The sequence below is a fragment of the Pelobates fuscus genome, chromosome 3 (genome assembly GCF_036172605.1).
Source record: "Pelobates fuscus isolate aPelFus1 chromosome 3, aPelFus1.pri, whole genome shotgun sequence".
NCBI classification, from domain to species: domain Eukaryota; kingdom Metazoa; phylum Chordata; class Amphibia; order Anura; family Pelobatidae; genus Pelobates; species Pelobates fuscus.
Window position 1 is genome coordinate 122320527 of NC_086319.1, and position 21327 is coordinate 122341853.

General features: G+C 41.1%; 1 protein-coding gene across 1 annotated transcript; it reads left to right on the forward strand.

The window, feature by feature from the left end:
• Positions 1–1122: 1122 nt before the first annotated feature.
• LOC134600879 (P2X purinoceptor 7-like) lies at positions 1123–3858 on the forward strand. Its single transcript, XM_063445266.1, has 3 exons — positions 1123–1204; positions 2171–2541; positions 3633–3858. Exons 1-3 carry the CDS (start codon positions 1145–1147, stop codon positions 3817–3819), a joined length of 618 nt encoding a protein of 205 aa, XP_063301336.1. The 5' UTR covers positions 1123–1144; the 3' UTR covers positions 3820–3858.
• Positions 3859–21327: the final 17469 nt, after the last annotated feature.

The following is a 21327-nucleotide window of genomic DNA, read 5'->3' on the forward strand; positions in this document are numbered from 1 at the left end:
CAGGTTTTAACCCATTCATATGTAAACATAGCAGTTACAGAGAAACTGCTATGTTTACATAGCAGGGTTAATACAACCTCTAGTGCATGTCTTCCTGACAGCCGCTAGACGTTTAACTGCGAAGATGGATGTGAATTTTGCATCCATCGCGCAGAGCGTCCATAGGAAAGCATTTAGAAATGCTTTCCTATGGATTGTTACAATACGCGCGCACGACACTTGCAGGGCATGCGCATTACGCACCACTCAGGAGCTGACTTCAGTGGGGTAGGAGAGATAACGAGCGTCGAGGGAGCCCGGCGCTGGATTTAACTAAGCTGTTGAAGTGGTTTTAACACCTTCAGCGCCACGGGAGGTGGACCCTGACGGAGATGTTCCACCAAAGATTATATAGTGTCATGAAAACAGCTTTGTTTTCCAGACACTACAGTGATCTTCTAATTAACTTTATTAAAGGACCACTCTAGGCACCCATACCACTTCAGCTTAATGAAGTGGTCTGTGTGCCAGGTCCCTCTAGGAGTAACCCTTTCTTTTATATCAACATAGCAGTTGCAAAGAAACTGCTATGTTTATAAATGGGTAAATCCAGCCTCCAAATCCTCTAGTGGCTGTCTCATTGACAGCCGCTAGAGGCGCTTGCATGCTTCTCACTGTGAAAATCACAGTGAGAAGAGGCAAGTGTCCATATGAAAGCATTGTAAATGCTTTCCTATGAGACAGGCTGAATGCGCGCGCAGTTCTTGCCGCGCATGCGCATTCAGACAAAGAGGATCCAGCTCCCCGCCCGGTGCTGGAAAATAGATAAGTTTAACCCCTTTCCTCGCCATCCAGCCCGGCTGGAGGGGGACCATGAGGGTGGGGGCACCCTCAAGGCACTATAGTGCCATGAAAATGAGAGTTTTCCAGGCACTATAGTGGTCCTTTAATTAATTTTTTAAAATTGTTTTACCTGCCTCTTCAAAAATGTGAGGACTGGACTCTTTATTGATCATCTCGTCCACTCACATGATGCCAGCAACACACAATGTCTGTCGTAATAAAAAAAAAAAAAACATAAAATTAATATAATGTACTAGAAATGTTTCTTCTTCTTCTGCTTATTTTCATTGATTTCTTCTTTTTTAAAAGCTAAGTAAAAAAAATGGCAAGTGGAAATAGTTCAGATTCAACAGGTCCAAATGATGCGGACATCCAACGTATGGTAAGTTTACATAAGTGACTTACATTTTTCATGTTCACTCCTATTTTAGTAATATCAATTAACCAAAAAAAAAAAAAAGATCTCATAAGTCTAGCCGATTTTCTAAGCAATGAGATAATCATTGGCATTGGAGACAAATGGTAATATTTTGCATTGATGGATAAAAAGGACTGGACCACTGCATTAATCTCAATTCAGTTACATTAGGTTGCCTGATGGATGTTTTCATGGTCGATGAATTTTAAAGGACCACTATAGTCACCCAGATCACTTCAGCTCAATGGAGTGGTCTTGGTGCCAGGTTGCTCTAGTGTTAACACTGCAACTGTAAACATAGCTGTTTCCTAGCCTAGAACAAAAAAACGCTATAGGGTCATTAGGTCCACCCCACCCTCTGGGTCCCACTCCTGCAGGGCACTCGGGGTTAAAACCCCTTCAGCCACTTACCTTTCTCCAGCACCGTACTCCCTCGGCTAAGGTGAACACTTCTTCTGCCGACATCATTGACGAATGCGCATGCGCCACAATTGCAACGCAAGCATTCTAAACGCACATGGTAAAGCATTACTCAATGCTTACGTATTGACATGCAGCATCTTATCACTGGCATTGAGTAATGTTTTCCTATGGGCGGTTTGAATGCGTGCACTGCAGTTGGCGCGCAGGCGCATTCGACAATGATGTCAGTAGGAGGAGTGTTCACCATCGCCGAGGGAGCACGGTGCTGGAGAAAGGAAAGTGGCTGAAGGGGTTTTAACCCCGAGTGCCCTGCAGGAGTGGGACCCTGAGGGTGGGGTGGACCTAATGGCCCTATATTGACAAGAAAACATTTTTTTTTTCAAAACACTATTGTGGTCCTCTAACTGTCATAATTTATTGAATACAGAATAGGATTCATACAAATTTTATTGTGTTTATGAAGATCTAATACATATTTAAAAAAACAACTACTACATATATTTATAGCTGTCAGAATATTTTGAGGACCGTCATCGACATGCAGTGGATCCTGATATTTTAAATAGTATGGACTGGGATCCACCTGCACAGCAAGTGATTAACGAGGAAAATACGCAAGGTTCACCAACAAGAGTTGGAACATCGGAATGGTGTCTGTGTGGCAATTGTATGCCAATGCAAAGTGAGGAAGAAAGTCTATGCTGCAGGGAGATAGAGAACATTGTCGATATGTTGAATGAACAACACAATTGCATTTGCAATCTTCCATATCTACGTGAGCAATTATCTTCACGGGAACACGTGCTGTCTCTATACCGTTATGGTCTCAGCTATGTAAAATCCGCTAGATTCCGTTCTCCAGAACAAATGCAGGAAAGGTGAGTCTATCATAAATCTAAATACAGCGCATTGTTCTTTAAAACGGTCATGTATTTTTAAAAAAATTAAGCAAAATTAATATCTAAAGGAGCACCATAGTGACACAAAAAAAAATCATTTTGCTGGCACTATATAGTCGTTAGGTCACCCCCCAACCTCTTGGGAACCAATCCTGCTGGGCTGAAGGGGTTAAAACATCGTCAGCCACTAGCCTTTGTCCAGTGTTGTGTTCCCCCGGTGATGGTGACCTCTCCTCCTCCTGCCAACGTCCGCTACCAATGCACATGCGTGTCTATAGCGTTGCGCATTTGGAAAACAGCCTATAGGAAACAATTACTCCATGCTTTCCTATGAACGTCCAGCGTCTTCTCACTTAGAATTGTGGAAGCTCCTCTTGCGAATGTCGGTGAGACAGCCACTAGAGGCTGGATTAACCCTCAGTGAAACACAGCAGTTTCTATGTAACTATGTTTACACCGAAATGGGTTAAAACTAGGGGGACCTGGCACACAGACCACTCCAAGTCAATTAAGTTGTCAGGGTGCCAGGTCCCTCTAATTTTAACCCTGCAACTCCAAACATAGTGTAGGAGAAACTGCTAGCTTTCAATGAGGTTTAATCCAGCCTCTAGTGGCTGTCTCACTGACAGTCGCTGGAGGAGTTTCCTCAATTCTCACAACGCTGGATGTCCATAGGAAAACATGGAGTAATGCGGACGTTGGCAGAAGGAGGAGAGGTCACCGGCACCGAATGAGCTCGGTGCTGGAGAAAGTCAAGTGTCTGAAGGTGTTTTAACCCCTTCAGCACATCATGAGGGGGGGCACTGAGGATGGGGGGGGGGGGGACAATAATGACCCTATAGTGCCAAGAAAACGAGATTGTTTTCCTGTCACTATAGTGCTCCTTTGTTTTTAGTATTCAAATACTACAATTGGTTATGTTTTGTTCTACTTACTTTCTACAGTTTTGGATGCTAAATTTTATATTCATAATTTAATATTTTTTATTCTTTACTCCATTGACAATCATTTTTTGTTTGGTTATTTATATGCAATGTAAAATGTTTCCTTTATTTTTTTTTTGGTCACAGTGACTACCGAAAAACTGCCTACAGGTCCTTCACAATGTGGGTGTACGGATACCTGGGACCCAAAAGGCGGCGTCCGATACCCTCATGCACAGTGAAACTGATTAGGTCACACTTTCCTGCACCTGATGCGATATACATGGGTTTTAGATATGCGGATGATGACCCTATAGCTGTTGAACTTGTATAGTAGACAGTACGAAGCCTTGCAATTGTTTTACTTTATCAAAATGTGTTAACTATTCAACATTGGTTGTTTGTTGTATATAATGTTTAAAAAATTTAATTTGTTAATTTATTTTTGTTGTACAATGTAAACTGTTATAAAATGTTTTAATTGTGTTATATTAATATATTAAAAAATGTTAAAAAAAATTGAATTTTTAATTATTTTAATGATACTTTCATCTACTAATTTTATTTTATAGAAAAATAACACAAACACTAATATATATATAAATAATTTATTTATTTTTTCCCAATACTAAAAGTAATTTTACTGCAGTGTGATGGGTAAAATTATTTGTCCTTTAAACCTGCTATCACTAATTTCAATAGGGTGTCTACATGTACATAATTATCGAATAAAGTACAAAAATTGTGAAGTAATAAACATTTATTAACAACAATCAAAAAAATTTTTACAACAATAATTTAATGTAATAAATTACAAAATTTTAAAAATAAAATTTGGAACACAAGTAAACTTTTTTTTAAAAGCATCAACATCGCTAAATTAACTTTATTGTTACATTAATTGGTTTGAAAATGTAAATAATATATCATTTTTTTAATTAAGTAAAACATTATTGTACAATATCAACGTTGAACTTTCAAGAATATGACAATAATAAATATTTTAAAATAAATAAAATAGTAAACTACAGGCACCCTAATAACTGAATTTGCATAAAGTTGTTATGGTTCCTGTAATGTAACATGTTAAATAAAACAAAAACAAATAGTAAGTAAGTGCAACGTCCTGGTTTTGTTTAATAAATTATACAAAATAATCCAAAAAAAATATTATTTGAAGAAATTTTAATTTGTTGTTCTACTACAAATTACAACTAAATTGCACTATAAACAAGTATTTAGCACCATTAACAGAATTTTATCACCAGTCCAAAAATGTCAAACACAAATGATACATTTTTGAACATTTTAAAGTCTTCTTGGACGTAAACGTGAAAAGTGACGGTCTACCATTACCTCCGTTGGTGGGCGAGGTGTTGAAGCAATGTTTATTGGAAGTTGCCCTGTTTGAGACTCCCAATTAACTTGTAAGTCACCTGAGGCTATTCGTAGTACGTCAGCCATCATTGGATATATATGGGCAATAGTGGTTTTTTCATAGATTTTCTTTATTTTCCAAGTTTTACTCCTTTTTGAGAAAAACGGTTTGAACCGCAAGTCCCCAATGTGTCCAGTGCCTGCTTGTTCTTTATGTATAGTAGCCTGTTCTCGGCCTACATTGGCGTTGTGGGCCAAAACAGCCAGTTGTGTCCTGGCTACCATCCCATCCATCGTAAAATGTACTCTTTTGGGACGGTATTTTAATACCAGGCTGTGAAAGACTTCCAGTGAGCCCGTGTGGCAAAAATGAACCAGATGTGGAAAGTCTTTCTCTAATTTTGAATCGGTGACAAAGCTTCGAAGTTTTGAGTATGCCACTCCATTTTCTTTCAACCAGGATTTCTTTTCAAGAGTATGATCATATTCCGGATGTTGACATTTTTTGTAAATTGTTGCAGAGTCCCATTCATGTTCATTTATAATATGATGCATTACCGACAGCCATTTTTCTTTTAACAAAATTGGATTTCCTTTGCTGTAGGAACAAGCTGCCCACATGTGATTTATTATTGAATTTTGCCACGGAACCAATTCCTTGTACATTGCTTGGCGACATATGGTTGAAAGTTTTAACCGAATGCTCCTACAATAGTGCCATATATCGAATTGGTGATTAATGGCTTTGTATCTCTCTCTCATGATTTTCCTTATGCTTACATGACGATCGGTAACGAGAATTGAAATTAGAATTTTGTCGCCTAGTACTTGGTCCATGCAACTTTTGAATGCCAGTGATTCCATAGCAACGGATGATTTTGCATCACTCACTTGAATTGTTTTACATTCTATTATTTTTTGTGATTTTTCCTCCAAAAGTGAATACGTGCAGTACTTGGCATTAAATCCAGGGCTGTCACATTGCCCATCTCCTGACAGACATACCATTTTTCCACGTAAACCATCTATCAATAATCTTCTTTCTTTCTTATAATGATGATCAACTATTGGAAATAAAAATTGTTTTTGATATATGTAATGTATGGATTGTGAAATAAACGGCACGCCAAAAATTGCAAATAGTTCAGAAACTTTAGCAAAGTGCGAACCACTGAACAAAATTGATGCACTTGCTAATAAATTTCCACAAGAACGGTTCCCAATCATAGGCTGGCTGCTCCAAAATTCGCAACGATGATTTGATTCACAGACAGTGTATACTTTTAACAAAGTGCCTGATATAATTTTTTCAGTGGTTGTTATCGGAGCGTTACATGTTTCGTGAAAAGTACATGTTTGAATCTTTTTGATCAATAAATCGAGAGAAGTTTCAAACACAATAAACTTTTTTTCTGAAACATAATCCTCAGGAGAGGGCTCTGTTAAAAATGTTAGATCGCCAATATCGGTTGTTTCTTCTTCAGGACTGTAAATCGGATCTTTGAATTCAGAAACATTCAGAGTTGAATCTATTTCCGATACTCTTGAAATTGAAGAAATGTTGGAGAATGGCGTATCTATATTTTCTCCGGGTACGGACTGTTGTGAATTTGGGGATAACAGTAGTTCTGTCTCCATTGGCATTGCACCTGGCATAGTGCAAACCTTTTTTATAGTATCTGAATGCTGTACAATTGCAGGGATTGGTGAATTGTCAATGGATCGTGCCAATTCTTCTGTAGGACCAGTCCATGTCCAGACATCCCTTGTTCGATTCAAACCAATTATATTGGTGGATACATCTTTTGTATTAATTAAATTTTGGGTTTGTGTAGACCTGCTCCGCCTTCCATAGTATTTGGAAGTTGATACACCTTTGGCAATCATTAAGTTTGTGGTGTTGGTAGCTATGTTCGTAAATGATTTGTCTAAAGCCAATTTGTAATGGAAACCTGATATGTATTCGTGATCGTAAATAGATGTCTCGCCTTCTGCTGATTCCTCAGTTAGCATGCAAGGAACCTCTGTTGGAGCACTGAGGTCCTCTGACGGAGCTACCAGGTCCTCTGACGGAGCTACCAGGTCCTCTGACGGAGCTACCAGGTCCTCTGACGGAGCTACCAGGTCCTCTGACGGAGCTACCAGGTCCTCTGACGGAGCTACCAGGTCCTCTGTTGGAGCACTGTGTCCCTCTGTTGAAGCACTGCGGTCTGCTGACGGAGCACTGAGGTCTAACATTTCTATATCACTAAAGTTTTCTGCTCTCCTTAAAGTCATATCGTGTAAAGTTTGCAAAACTTTAGCTTTTACAAAAATAGTTGGTTTTGCCATTAAAACCAATCGTGTTCTCTTTTCAGACTTCACGATCATATCTGCCGTGAAATGGTCTGAACAAATTTTGAAAATCTCACTTTTTTGTTTTTCGATGATTAATTGCATTGTGGCCTCTAGGTTGACAAATTCGTCACCTGTGGCTAAAAGCCATTCTTTAATTCTGTCCGGTGTATTTGGAAAATTAAAGAAAGAGCAATCTGGTGAATGTTTAGTGTGACTGTTTCTGCAGCCTACAACTAAACACTTTGGCATTTTGTCTATGTTTTTAAAACAATAAAAGGGATGACAAAAGAAAATAAGAATAAAATGTAGTGTGATTGTTGTCGCCAACACTTCTCTTAATTATTACAGAATTTTTTTTGACATTGTTAATTTTGACAAGTAAAACTATAATAATTTTTTTAATTTAGTAAACTCAAAAATGGACGACGAACACCTAAATATACAGGCATTGAAGACTACATATACGTCACGCAATGAAACACCTGTACCAATTGTGACTGTAAAATGTGCGATTCACCAAAAAAACAATATCACTCGTGTTCAAAATATTTGCACACATTCATGTATTCTTATTCTACTGTTAACAATTACTCTGTACCACTAAAAACTTAATATCTTTCATAATTTAGAATATGTTAGTTTAATTTATTTTAGATTGTGTTATGTTAATCTTTGCAAATTAAGGACCACTCTAGGCACCCAGACCACTTCAGATGAATGAAGTGGTCTGGGTGCCTGGTCCAGCTAGGGTTATCCCATTTTTTTTTATAAACATAGCAGTTTCAAAGAAAATGCTATGTTTATAAATGGGTAAATTCAGCCTCTAAATACTCTAGTGGCTGTCTCATTGACAGCCACTAGAGGCGCTTGCGTGCTTCTCAACTGTGAAAATCACAGTGAGAGCACGCAAGCGTTCATAGGAAAACATTGATAATGCTTTCCTATGCGACCGGCTGAATACGCGCGCAGCTCTTGCCACGCGTACGCATTAAGCCGATGGGGCGGAACGGAGGAGGGTCGGAGGCAGAGAGCTCCCCGCCCAGAGCTGGAAAAAGGTAATTTTTACCCCTTTTCCACTTTCCAGAGACGGGCGGGAGGGGGGCCCTGAGGGTGGGGGTAACCTCCTGGCACTATAGTGCTAGGAAAACTAGTATGTTTTCCTGGCACTATAGTGGTCCTTTAAATACTCACAAAACCAATACTGTTGTTGATAGGTTTATGGAACACTGTTAAAGGACCACTGTAGGCACCCAGACCACTTCAGCTTAATGAAGTGGTCTGGGTGCCAGGTCCTTCTAGGGTTAACCCATTTTTTCATAAACATAGCAGTTTCAGAGAAACTACTATGTTTGTGAATGGGTTAAGCCTTCCCCTATTTCCTCTAGTGGCTGTCTCATTGACAGCCGCTAGAGGCGCTTGCGTGTTTCTCACTGTGATTTTCACAGTGAGAAGCACACAAGCGCCTCTAGCGGCTGACAATGAGACAGCCACTAGAGGATTTGGGGGAAGGATTAAGCCATTTATAAACATAGCATTTTCTCTAAAAATGCTATTTAAAAAAAAAAAAAGGGGTTAACCCTAGCTGGACCTGGCACCCAGACCACTTCATTAAGCTGAAGTGGCCTGGGTGCCTAGAGTGGTCATTTAATGCGAATAGCCACAGCTTACCGATATTCGGTACATTTACGATTTCAAAATTCTAAATGAAAAATGTTTTGAAAGGGAAATGCACAAAATATACATGACACATGTACTAGATGCAGTGTGTTTATAAAGGGAAGTCTTGTGTATTTGTGTAGTGTGTATATAATGAATGCATAGTGTGTGTGTGGTGTGTGTGTGTGTTTCTGGAGGTATGTAATTTAAGTTTCATTCTGTCAAATTTTTAAAAAAATGTTACCACTCAAAAACATTGCCTACCTTGATCAAAGTCACGCACAATACTGATTCTGATGACGCAAGACAATTCTCTGAAAATAAAAACAAAACAATATTAGATTTAAAAGAAATTAAAATTCATGTTTAAGATTAGTTGGATACGTAAACATGATTTTGACTGTGTGCCAGCAGGCGAAAAATGCAGCCCCAAGAAAGTAAAAGTAAAAATTCAGGGCAGCACTTTTCACGTGCCGAGCAACAGTGAAACTGTGTGAATATACAGAAATGGAGTTCAGCGATAAAGCCATTTTATGTGTGCCTGCAAGCAAAGCACGGGAGAAGAGCCTGCCTTCTATGCGCTGAAGCACAAGATGACGGCCAGCTCTTTTCCTGCGCTCCAAGGATGGCATACAAAAATGGGACACACACATTGAAAACACAAAACTACACTCAATAAAAAAAATAAAAAGTGAGTTTGACTGTGTGCCAGCAGGCGAAAAATGCAGCCCCAAGAAAGTAAAAGTAAAAATTCAGGGCAGCACTTTTCAAGTGCTGAGCATCAGTGAAATATGTGGCAATATAGAGAAATGTATTTCTTCAACACAGCTATTTTATGTATGCCCTCAAGGAAAGCACAGGAGAAGAGCCTGCCTTGCATGCGCTGAAGCACAAGATGAAGGACAGACCTTTTCCTGCGCTCCAAGGATGGCATACTAAAATGGTACATACCGATTGAAAACACAATACAACACTCCCAAACGGGTGGGGAAAAAAAATTGAAAGAAAGAAAAAAAGTGAGTTTGACTGTGTACCAGCAGGCGAAAAATGCAGCCCCAAGAAAGGAAAAGGTAATATTCAGGGCAGCACTTTTCACGTGCCGAGCAACAGTGAAACTGTGTGAATATACAGAAATGGAGTTCAGCGATAAAGCCATTTTATGTGTGCCTGCAAGCAAAGCACGGGAGAAGAGCCTGCCTTCTATGCGCTGAAGCACAAGATGACGGCCAGCTCTTTTCCTGCGCTCCAAGGATGGCATACAAAAATGGGACACACACATTGAAAACACAAAACTACACTCAATAAAAAAAATAAAAAGTGAGTTTGACTGTGTGCCAGCAGGCGAAAAATGCAGCCCCAAGAAAGTAAAAGTAAAAATTCAGGGCAGCACTTTTCAAGTGCTGAGCATCAGTGAAATATGTGGCAATATAGAGAAATGTATTTCTTCAACACAGCTATTTTATGTATGCCCTCAAGGAAAGCACAGGAGAAGAGCCTGCCTTGCATGCGCTGAAGCACAAGATGAAGGACAGACCTTTTCCTGCGCTCCAAGGATGGCATACTAAAATGGTACATACCGATTGAAAACACAATACAACACTCCCAAACGGGTGGGGGAAAAAAATTGAAAGAAAGAAAAAAAGTGAGTTTGACTGTGTACCAGCAGGCGAAAAATGCAGCCCCAAGAAAGGAAAAGGTAATATTCAGGGCAGCACTTTTCACGTGCCGAGCAACAGTGAAACTGTGTGAATATACAGAAATGGAGTTCAGCGATAAAGCCATTTTATGTGTGCCTGCAAGCAAAGCACGGGAGAAGAGCCTGCCTTCTATGCGCTGAAGCACAAGATGACGGCCAGCTCTTTTCCTGCGCTCCAAGGATGGCATACAAAAATGGGACACACACATTGAAAACACAAAACTACACTCAATAAAAAAAATAAAAAGTGAGTTTGACTGTGTGCCAGCAGGCGAAAAATGCAGCCCCAAGAAAGTAAAAGTAAAAATTCAGGGCAGCACTTTTCAAGTGCTGAGCATCAGTGAAATATGTGGCAATATAGAGAAATGTATTTCTTCAACACAGCTATTTTATGTATGCCCTCAAGGAAAGCACAGGAGAAGAGCCTGCCTTGCATGCGCTGAAGCACAAGATGAAGGACAGACCTTTTCCTGCGCTCCAAGGATGGCATACTAAAATGGTACATACCGATTGAAAACACAATACAACACTCCCAAACGGGTGGGGAAAAAAAATTGAAAGAAAGAAAAAAAGTGAGTTTGACTGTGTACCAGCAGGCGAAAAATGCAGCCCCAAGAAAGGAAAAGGTAATATTCAGGGCAGCACTTTTCACGTGCCGAGCAACAGTGAAACTGTGTGAATATACAGAAATGGAGTTCAGCACCAGAAACTTTTTTTGCATAGATATCTCTTTATCCTATATGTATAAGCATACAATAAGACAAAGAGAGCCAGGCAAACTTTACCCCAAAATAAAGACAAATTAAAACTTACCGTAACCACTTTGAATTTGTCCAAAATTCTATTGCGCTTTGAATGAATCTGAAATCTGCGTTCTGAATTTGAAAAGAAGATAAATGTTATTTTAAAAATTAATTTGTTATAATGTTTTTTATATATAACTAAACAATTACAAAAGGATATGGATATTTATATATATTATATATACGACTGTATGTATGTATGTATGTAATGTAATGTTTTTGGTGCTACAAATGTAAAATAATAAATTACAACAATGTATGCTTACAACTACATATACTATTATAAATAATGAATACATTGAAAATATCTCTAAAATATTTTTAAAAAAACATATATAACAAAAATACATATGTACACACACATAAAAGAAAATGTATATAAATATGAATTGAAATAGCAAAACTGTAAAAAAAATATAACAGTTAAAATAGTAAATCTATTACATAGGTCATATATATACCAAATCTACATTTTCTTCTCTAAATAAGGCAAATAAATGAATTAAATATTATATAAATCACTAAATAAAATTAAAAAATGAAAATAACAGTTAAAATAGTAAATCTATTACATAGGTCATATATACAAAATATACTTTTTTTTTAATCTTAATAAATAAGGCAATTAAATGAATTAAACATTATATAAATCACTAAAAAACATTAAACACATTAATAAGACATTACATTAATTAATAAGCAAATAAAAACATTAGAAAAGTGTACTTACTGTCAATGTGCAGCCAGATTCCGTTAGGGAAGATTCTTCTTCGGCACTCTGTCTTCAGTGAGAGATTCTCTCTCACACACTGGCCTCCGAGGAATAAAACTGAGATGTGAACGCGCTCGGCGCGTTCACATCTCAGCATAGTCTCTAATGCAGGCGCGCTCACATCTGAGCTGCCTGCATTAGAGGGAATGACGTTAGACGTCCAAGAGGACGTCTGACGTCAGCTCACTGTGATTCTAACAGTGAGGATTGCGGAAGCACCATCTAGTGGCGGTCTCAGAGACAGCCACTGTAGGTGGGAATAGGGAAAAAAAAATACACTGCTTTTTCTCTGAAACGGCAGTGTATTTTAAAAAAAAAAAAAAACTAGAGGTACCTGGCACCAAGACAACTTCATTGAAATGAAGTTGTCTTGGTGCCTAGAGTGGTCCTTTAAGGAGACATGTAAACATAAGCACTTCACTGTCTTCTCTGCAGTTTGAATCTTAAAAATGCATGATTTGCAATGCACACTGAATCTATAAGCCCAATCCAACATAAATAAAATTCTAGCCACTTTGTACTTTTACAAACATCCATAAAATAAGGTGTAGTTATACCTTAATAGGGTTTATTAGCCAGCAATACCAGAAATTTTACAGATAAATATACCCGTCACAATAGTGTATTCCTGTTTGACAACACATTATACAATGTAAAATATTGTGTATGTTTTATTTAATACACTTGATTAACTCTTTGTTCATGGGTATAGTGACCTGAGATTTATTTTCTTTTAACAGCAAATTACTATAAAAAGGGCAGAAGATTGGAGGGACAACTGGTTCGTCATGAGCGAGACGATCAGGGCTGTTTGAAGGAATTTGGGGGCCCCAAGCAAAACGGACATGGAGGCCCCCCCCCCCCGAGTCCGCCCACCGGGATGCAGTGTCTGCAGGGCCGGTGCAAGGATTTTTGCCGCCCTAGGCAAAAGTAAAGTTTGCCGCCCCCCATGTGACATCACAGTGCCCCACCCATATGATCTGCCATGCAGTGCCGCCGTGTTTACAATAAAAGGCCTGCAGGGACAGGCTATAGACACCAGAACCACTACATTAAGCTGCAGTGGTTCTGGGGACTATAGTGTCCCTTTAATGTGAGGTAAATTAGAGATTAGTGCCACGAATAATATACTAGATTGCCTACTTACAACCAGATGAGGATGATGATGGGCTTCAGCTGCCGTCTGGCTCCACTGGTCTGGTGTAGAACAGGCTCTCTGGAGGCGGTTTGTAATTGTGGTCACAAAAATCAAACGGGAAGCAGCTCCATTTTTTGAGGGCCATTTACACAGCTCAAGGTCTGGGTCCCAGGGTCCACCTTCATGTTCCACCAATGAGTTTGTTCACAGGGGGGGGTGTGTGTGGGGGGGGGGGATGTCCTGATGTGTGTAAGGAATGGATTGTGTGAATCTGTGTTTGTATGTGTAAGGGCTGCAAGGTGAGTTTGTGTATGTATGGGATGCAGTGTGTGTGTCTGTAAGGCAGTGTTTCCCAACCCAGTCCTCAAGGCACACCTACCAGTCCAGGATTTAAGGATTACCCAGTTTTGTCTAAGGTGTTTTTAGAAAAAAAAGAAAAAACACCTTAGACACAACTGGGTCACCCCTAAATCCTGGACTGGTAGGTGTGCCTTGAGGACTGGGTTGGGAAACACTGCTGTAAGGGATGCACTGAGTGTGTGGAAGGGGTGCGTTGTGTGTTGCTGTGTGGAAGGGATGCATTGCTTGTGTATGTGTGTCTGTGTGTAATGCATTGTGTGTTTTTCTGTGTGCAAGGGGTGCATTGTGTGTGTGTGTGATGGATGTCAATCTCTCCCCCTACCCCCGTCAATTTCCTTCTTCTCCCCCTCTCCAATTTCCTTCTTCTCCCCCTCCCTCTCATTGCCTTCTCCCCCCTCCAATTTCCTTCTTCTCCCCCTCCCTCTCATTTCCTTCCTTCTCCCCCCTCCAATTTCCTTACTCCCCCCTCCAATTTCCTTCCTCCCCCCTCCAATTTCCTTCCTCTCCCCCTCCAATTTCCTTCCTCCCTCCCCCCCTCAAGTTTCCTTCCTCCCTCCCCCCTCAAATTTCCTTCCTCTCCCCGTCCCTCAAATTTCCTTCCTCTCCCCCTCCCTCAAATTTCCTTCCTCTCCCCCCTCAAATTTCCTCCCTTCCTCTCCCCCTCCCTCAAATTTCCTCCCTTCCTCTCCCCCCCTCAAATTCCTACCTCTCCCTCCCCTCCCTCAAATTTCCTTCCTCTCCCCCCTTCAAATTTCCTCCCTTCCTCTCCCCCCCAAATTTCCTTCCTCTCCCCCTTCAAATTCCCTCCCTTCCTCTCCCCCCCAATTTCCTTCCTCTCCCCCTTCAAATTTCCTCCCTTCCTCTCCCCCCAAATTTCCTCCCTCCCTCTCCCCCCCACTCCCTCAAATTTCCTCCCCCCCACTCCCTCAAATTTCCTCCCTCCCTCTCCTCCCCACTCCCTCAAATTTCCTCCCTCCCTCTCCCCCCCACCCACTCAAATTTCCTCCCTCCCTCTCCCCCCAACTCCCTCAAATTTCTTCCCTCCCTCTCCCCCCCACCCACTCAAATTTCCTCCCTCTCCCCCCCACCCACTCAAATTTCCTCCCTCTCCCCCCCACCCACTCAAATGTCCTCCCTCTCCCCCCACCCACTCAAATTTCCTCCCACCCCCCCACCCACTCAAATTTCCTCCCTTGCCCCCCCCACCCACTCAAATTTCCTCCCTCGCCCCCCACCCACTAAAATTTCCTCCCTCGCCCCCCACCCACTCAAATTTCCTCCCCCCCACCCACTCAAATTTTCTCCCTCGCCCCCCTACCCATTCAAATTTTCTCCCTCCCCCTCAAATGTCCTCCCTCCCCCCTCAAATGTCCTCCCTCCCCCCCTCCCCCCTCAAATGTCCTCCCTCCCTCTCCCCCACCCCCACTCACTGAAATGTCCTCCCTGTCCCTGACACCCAGCGGGCGCGCGAGGGAGCACTCTCCCTGGCTGAGTGCTTCCTCTTCAGCTCCCTTGCGCGCTGCGTACTGATGCCGGAGCCGGAAGATGACGTCATCTTCCGGCTCCGGCATCAGTACGGTGCGCGAGGGAGCTGAAGAGGAAGCACTCAGAGGAGAGTGCTCCCTCGCGCGCCCGCCGGGTGTCAGCAGGGCCAGCCTCTGGGGGGCCCTGAGGTGACCGGCTGCTGGGCCCCCCAGGAGAAGAGGCTGGCCCAGTGGGTACATACCGGGCCCCCTGCGACCCGGTATGTACCCACTGAATGTGGGGCCCGGACGACCTGAGCAGTCCGGGCCCCCCAGGACCGCCGGGCCCATGACAACCGTTGCGGTTGTCATGCCCTGATGGCGGCCCTGCCGGCTCTGCTTGGGGCCCCGGGCCAGCTCGGGGCCCCAAGCAGTTGCTTGGTTTGCCTGTCGGGTAGCGACGGGGCTGGAGACGATATAGACTATGGAGGAATTCCCGTAAATTAACAGCTATGGTATAATGTATGTCACCTTTCTTTTTTCCCTGCTTTGGTTTCACATACGGTGTTGTGCTGTATTCTCAATAAATGCTAAATAATAAAAAACAAGAAATTGAAAGGGGGTATCGCAAAATGCTGTGGGTGAGCTGCAGGGTGATGAATTGGAGGAAAAGGAATTGGAGAGTTACCTTTTCATTTCTAAAAGGTATATTCTGTAAGTGTCAGTGAAAGGGTTAAAAATGAAGTAAGTAAATGGACAGACTATTTTAGAAATAACAATTATTAAATGTCAGCTTAAAAGTAAAACCTGTTACAGACCATCAAAGAGATAACTTTTTAACCTCGCTACCAGAGGTTAAAAAAGTTTTTTTTACTGCCGCAATTGTGGCAATCTGAGGTTATTTTTAGTATTGGACAGAAATTTTCCGTCCTGGGTCCTTAAGGGGAGGACTGCAATTACGAAAAATTTCTGTCCAGCGTCTTTAAGGGGTAAAGGAGTTAATAGTGGTTTGGTTTGTTTACTAAACAGCAAACTTTGGTCACTTGATAATCAATTTGTACAATTTGGCTACAACAGCTACACAAGTTGTAATTAAAGATAGATAGATAGAGATATTTTAAATCTCAGTTGACTTCCTTAAGATACCATGTTTGCAGTGTTTTCTTGCGTCATATATGGGCTTGTGAAAGGTGAAATTGGAAACCCAACTGTAGAGGTAACTTTTACTAGTATTTCGCCATGAATCTACTTAACAATATTTATTTTATTTAATGCAATCCCAAATAATTACTAGCAAGTTTCTTTATTAAAGGGACATTGTAGCCATGAATCTACTTAAAGGACCACTCTAGTGCCAGGAAAACATACTCGTTTTCCTGGCACTAGAGTGCCCTGAGGGTGCCCCCACCCTCAGAGACCCACTCCCGCCGGGCTCTGGGGGGAGGAAGGGGTTAAACTTACCTCTTTCTCCAGCGCCGGGCGGGGAGCTTTCCTCCTCCTCTCCTTCTTCCTCGTGACGTCATCGGCTGAATGCGCATGCGCGGCAGGAGCCGCGCTCGCATTCAGCCGGTCGCATAGGAAAGCATTTACAATGCTTTCCTATGGACGCTGGCGTGCTTCTCACTGTGATTTTCACAGTGAGAATCACGCAAGCGCCTCTAGCGGCTGTCAATGAGACAGCCACTAGAGGTTTTGGAGGCTGGATTAACCCTCAGTATAAACATAGCAGTTTCTCTGAAACTGCTATGTTTATAATAAAAAGGGTTAATCCTAGAGGGACCTGGCACCCAGACCACCTCATTAAGCTGAAGTGGTCTGGGTGCTTAGAGTGGTCCTTTAACAATATTTATTTTACTTCATGCAATCCCAAATAATTACAAGCACGTTTCTTTATTAAAGGGACATTGTAGCCACCAGAAAAACTACAGCTTATTTGTTCTGTTCCGTTTGTTCTGATGAATATAACCATTTCCCTTCAGAGAAAATGCAGTGTTTACATGAACAGCCTAGGGACTCCTCCCCAGCCACTCCATAGATGGATACTCGAGGTTCTTCCTGGGGAAGTGCTGCACAGTGTGCAGCATTGCCATTCAATGTTTTTACCCTCTGCATGGAGACACTGAACTTTCCTCATAGAGATGCATTAATTCAATGCAATTCTATGAGGAGATGCTGATTGGTGAGGGCTGTGTTTGATCTTCCTCCTTGACAGTCTCAGTCAATCTAATGCTTTCCTGTGGGAAATCATTGTGATTGGTTCAGATCACCACTTCTGATGATGTAAGCCAAGCAGGCAGATCAGGGGCAGATCCAGCAGCAGCAGACTGAGATAAAAAGTAAGATTGTGCTATATTTAAAGGGGCAAGTGGGGACCATGGGGGGTAGATGCTGATTTTAACACTATAGGGTTAGGAATACATGTTTGTGTTTCTGACCCTATAGTGTTCCTCTAAAGTGAGAATTGTGAGGAGTGTAAACACACCTTGCATTTATGCAGTTATGAATCATCATATGTCTCTGCGTCTGTGTTTCATGTAATCTCTGTACTTATCTTGGTCTGGGGATCCATGTGTCTTTGGGGTTGTATTGTCCTCCATGGTGTGGAGTATGTATGGTCCCAGCTTTAGATCTCGGCCCAACGTATCTCTTGGGAGTGTAAGCCCTGGCAGGAATTCCTGAAAGGGCCAGAAAGATGGGCTAGGGGCAGGATCAGGCCAAGGACAAGCTTCAAGCTCAAGCCCCTAGTTAGAGTAAATCTAGACTTATATTCAGTGTCTAAGGGGTGCCATTGTCTTTTTGGGTTATGGGTTGGTTTGAATTTGAAAGTTGAATTTTAACTGTGGAAAAGTTTTGGAGATAAGAATTTTGGAGCATTTCAGCTATATAAAATCATAATAAAATGCTTGTATTCACTCCATTATCTCCACAAAAAAATAGGAAGCTATATAGATAACAATAAAAGTGTATTTTCTCTTTAGGTTATATTCCTGTTTCATGACTTCTTATAGATTTAGTCTTCCAAATAAATAAATAAATAAAAAAGTGAAAATTAGTCCTGATCTAATTCTACTGCAAACCATATATGTCTTGTGTGCTCTCTCCTAGAATGTCCACTTAGCAGGGGCCGTGTTTGAGTGGCTTACAACATTTGGACTGTTTAGTTTCCTGTCAACACTCATTCCAGATTTCCAGGTTTGTATGTAAATGTAAATCTTAGGAACACAATGTACATATAACTTTGTTATGCCTTGTTCTGTGATTTATTCTCTAGTTATTTGTTATCCACTTGCTATTTCCTTTAAGGATGACTCGAGATTTCTGCATGGTGTTAATTTGCCAGCAATACCAGAAATTTAACAGGTAGATATCCCAGTCACAATAATGTATTGATAATGTATTGATGTTTGACAGCACATTATACATGGTAAAATATGTATGTTTTATTTAATACACTTGACTAACTGCATGTATATGGGTTTATTTCCCTTTAATAGCAAATAACTGGTGAGAAGGCCAGAAGACTAGAAGAACAATAGATTCTTAATGCGGGAGACGAAACAACAGAAGAATTCCTGTAAAATGAACAGCTCGCAGCTGAAAGTGGCTTTGTTGATAAAAATAAACTTTACCTAATCTGCTTCTATACAGTCTGTCTGAATGTCTTTTTTTTACTGAACACTGGTTTTAGAAGGAAAAGTAATATATTCTTTATTCCTTATACAAATAACATGTTCAGAGATGTGTCAATATTAAAATATATGAATCTATCAAAAAAGCTTATCCCGAAATATTACATCAAGGCCTGAATCAGTCAAATTTACAAAAGCAAATTTTATACTTAGGGTTAATCACTAAACTAGAAGTCTCACTTCTCTCAAGACTTGCTAGCCAAACAAGAAGATGGATTATTTTTTATTGTGGCCTGCATTAGTTTTTTTCTCCAGCATTTATTTATTTTCCAAATTTTTTCCTGTGTCTTTTCTTTTGACTCAGCCCTTCATCCTTTTGAGGTAGATAAAATTAGTACCATTAAATTGAGTAATAGTAACAACCCCTGGATGTTGGGCTAAGGTAAAACCCCTAGGACGTACTTAAAAACCAGAGTAATCTGAATATGCCTTTTCTAGTTAAATACTTTGTTATTATTATTATTATTTTAATTAAAGGCTTCGCTGATTATGGATTTTAACTTTTTGGGTGGAGGGAAGCTGAAGAAAGAACACTTCTGATGATAAGTAAATTTTTTATGTTTATAGCCCCTCCTCACTTATTAGGCTGAGGTAGGGTAGGGACCTTAGTTTAACTTAGGCGGGTGGCTAGTGGATTGGGGACATGTGGCCACCCCATTTGGGTGTGTACAAATGGCATGTATAATCCCCTATTTTATAATGAATTATGGCAGCCACCTGTCGCCTATTGTTGGGGGTCAGGGAAGAGGACACAAGGTCACCCCCTTTATTTTTATTATTAGGTCCCCCAATCGCATTAGGTATCTCCTCTGTATTATTATTATTGTGCATATCACATTGTGCATATGATCAGTGGTTATAGTGAGAAGATGCATGTGTGTTTTGTTCAAGCAAGGGTGGTGGAAAAGTTAAAGCGCCCTTGAACCAGTCAATCAAGGGTTGTGGGTGTGGAGCCATGGAAGACCGAGAATGAGTGGAAACATGGGTGAGGGCAAAATATCAAGATTAATAGTCTCTTTGTGTTGGCCAAGGAGGAGGCAAATGGGACCTGTTTCATACAGTACAGGTCCTGTTTTGATAGGAGTACCATCCACAACATATGGTGACAAGGGGTGAGCCTTCCGTTGCATGGGAAGATGATCTATAAAACAGCCACTGGCTCCTGAGTCGATGAAGGCTGTGACTGGATGATCTCTATTTCCCCACTGAAGAGAGAGAGAAACAGAGAGATAAGAGGAGGTTGGTAACAGTAGGAGTCCAAGAGGAAGGAGCTATAATATTCTTACCAGGTGAGGTGTTGGGTCGAACTGGGCAGGACCATAGTTGATGATCCGCCTTTCCACAGTAGAGACAGAGTCCTTGAGAGTGGCGTCTCTTGCGTTCTTCTTCGGTTAGAGGGCGGCGGACCATGCCTATTTGCATGGGTTCTTCAGAGGAGTTTGTCTCTCACTTCTCCGTTCACGGAAGCGGCGGTCTAATTGGGTGACCAGGAGGATCAGATCATCCAGAGTGGTAGGTATCCCAACTCTGGCCAGTTCGTTTTTTAAGGCCTCAGACAGACCCAATCTGTATTGCTCTATTAGACCAGTCTCATTATAACCGGTATCAGCATCTAGCTCCCAGAAATCTGTGGTATAATCCTCCACGGGTCTTTTCCCTTGCCGGAGGGCACTGCAGGCAGCAGAAGGTCTTAAAGGATCATCATATAACGAGCGCATGTTTGCAGCAAATGAATCCCATGAATCCAATATTGGGCTATTGGAATGCAAAAGTTGGTGCGCCCAGGTCTGCGGTTGACCGGATAGTAAAGCGATGGTTGTACGAACCTTCACAAAGTCATTAGTGGTTAATGGTAAATTTTCAGGCTGGACAGAGGTGGCAAGTGGTGTCCCTCAGGGGTCTGTTCTGGGACCCCTTCTATTTAACATTTTTATAAATGATCTTGAAGACAGCATTGAAAGTCATGTTTCAGTGTTTGCAGATGACACAAAACTTTGTAAAATAATACAATGTGAGCAAGATATTACTTTGCTGCAGAAGGATTTAGATAGACTGGAGGACTGGGCACTCAAATGGCAGATGAAATTTAATGTTGAAAAATGCAAAGTTAAGCACTTCGGCGTAAAGAATACACAAGCAACGTATACCCTTAATGGAAGTGAATTAGGGATAACAACACACGAAAAGGACTTGGGAATTGTTATAGACAACAAACTATGCAACAATGTGCAATGTCCATCAGCAGTGGCCAAGGCCAGTAAGGTATTGTCATGCATGAAAAAGGGCATTCATTCTCGGGACGAGAATATCATTTTGCCTCTCTATAAATCACTGGTAAGACCACATATTGAATATGCTGTGCAATTTTGGGCACCTGTTCTAAAGAAGGATATCATGGCACTAGAAAAAGTGCAGAGGCGGGCTACAAAATTAATAAAAGGAATGGAACATATCAGCTATGAAGAAAGGTTAACAAATTTAAACCTATTTAGTTTAGAAAAACGTCGCCTGAGAGGGGATATGATAACATTATACAAATATATTCGGGGCC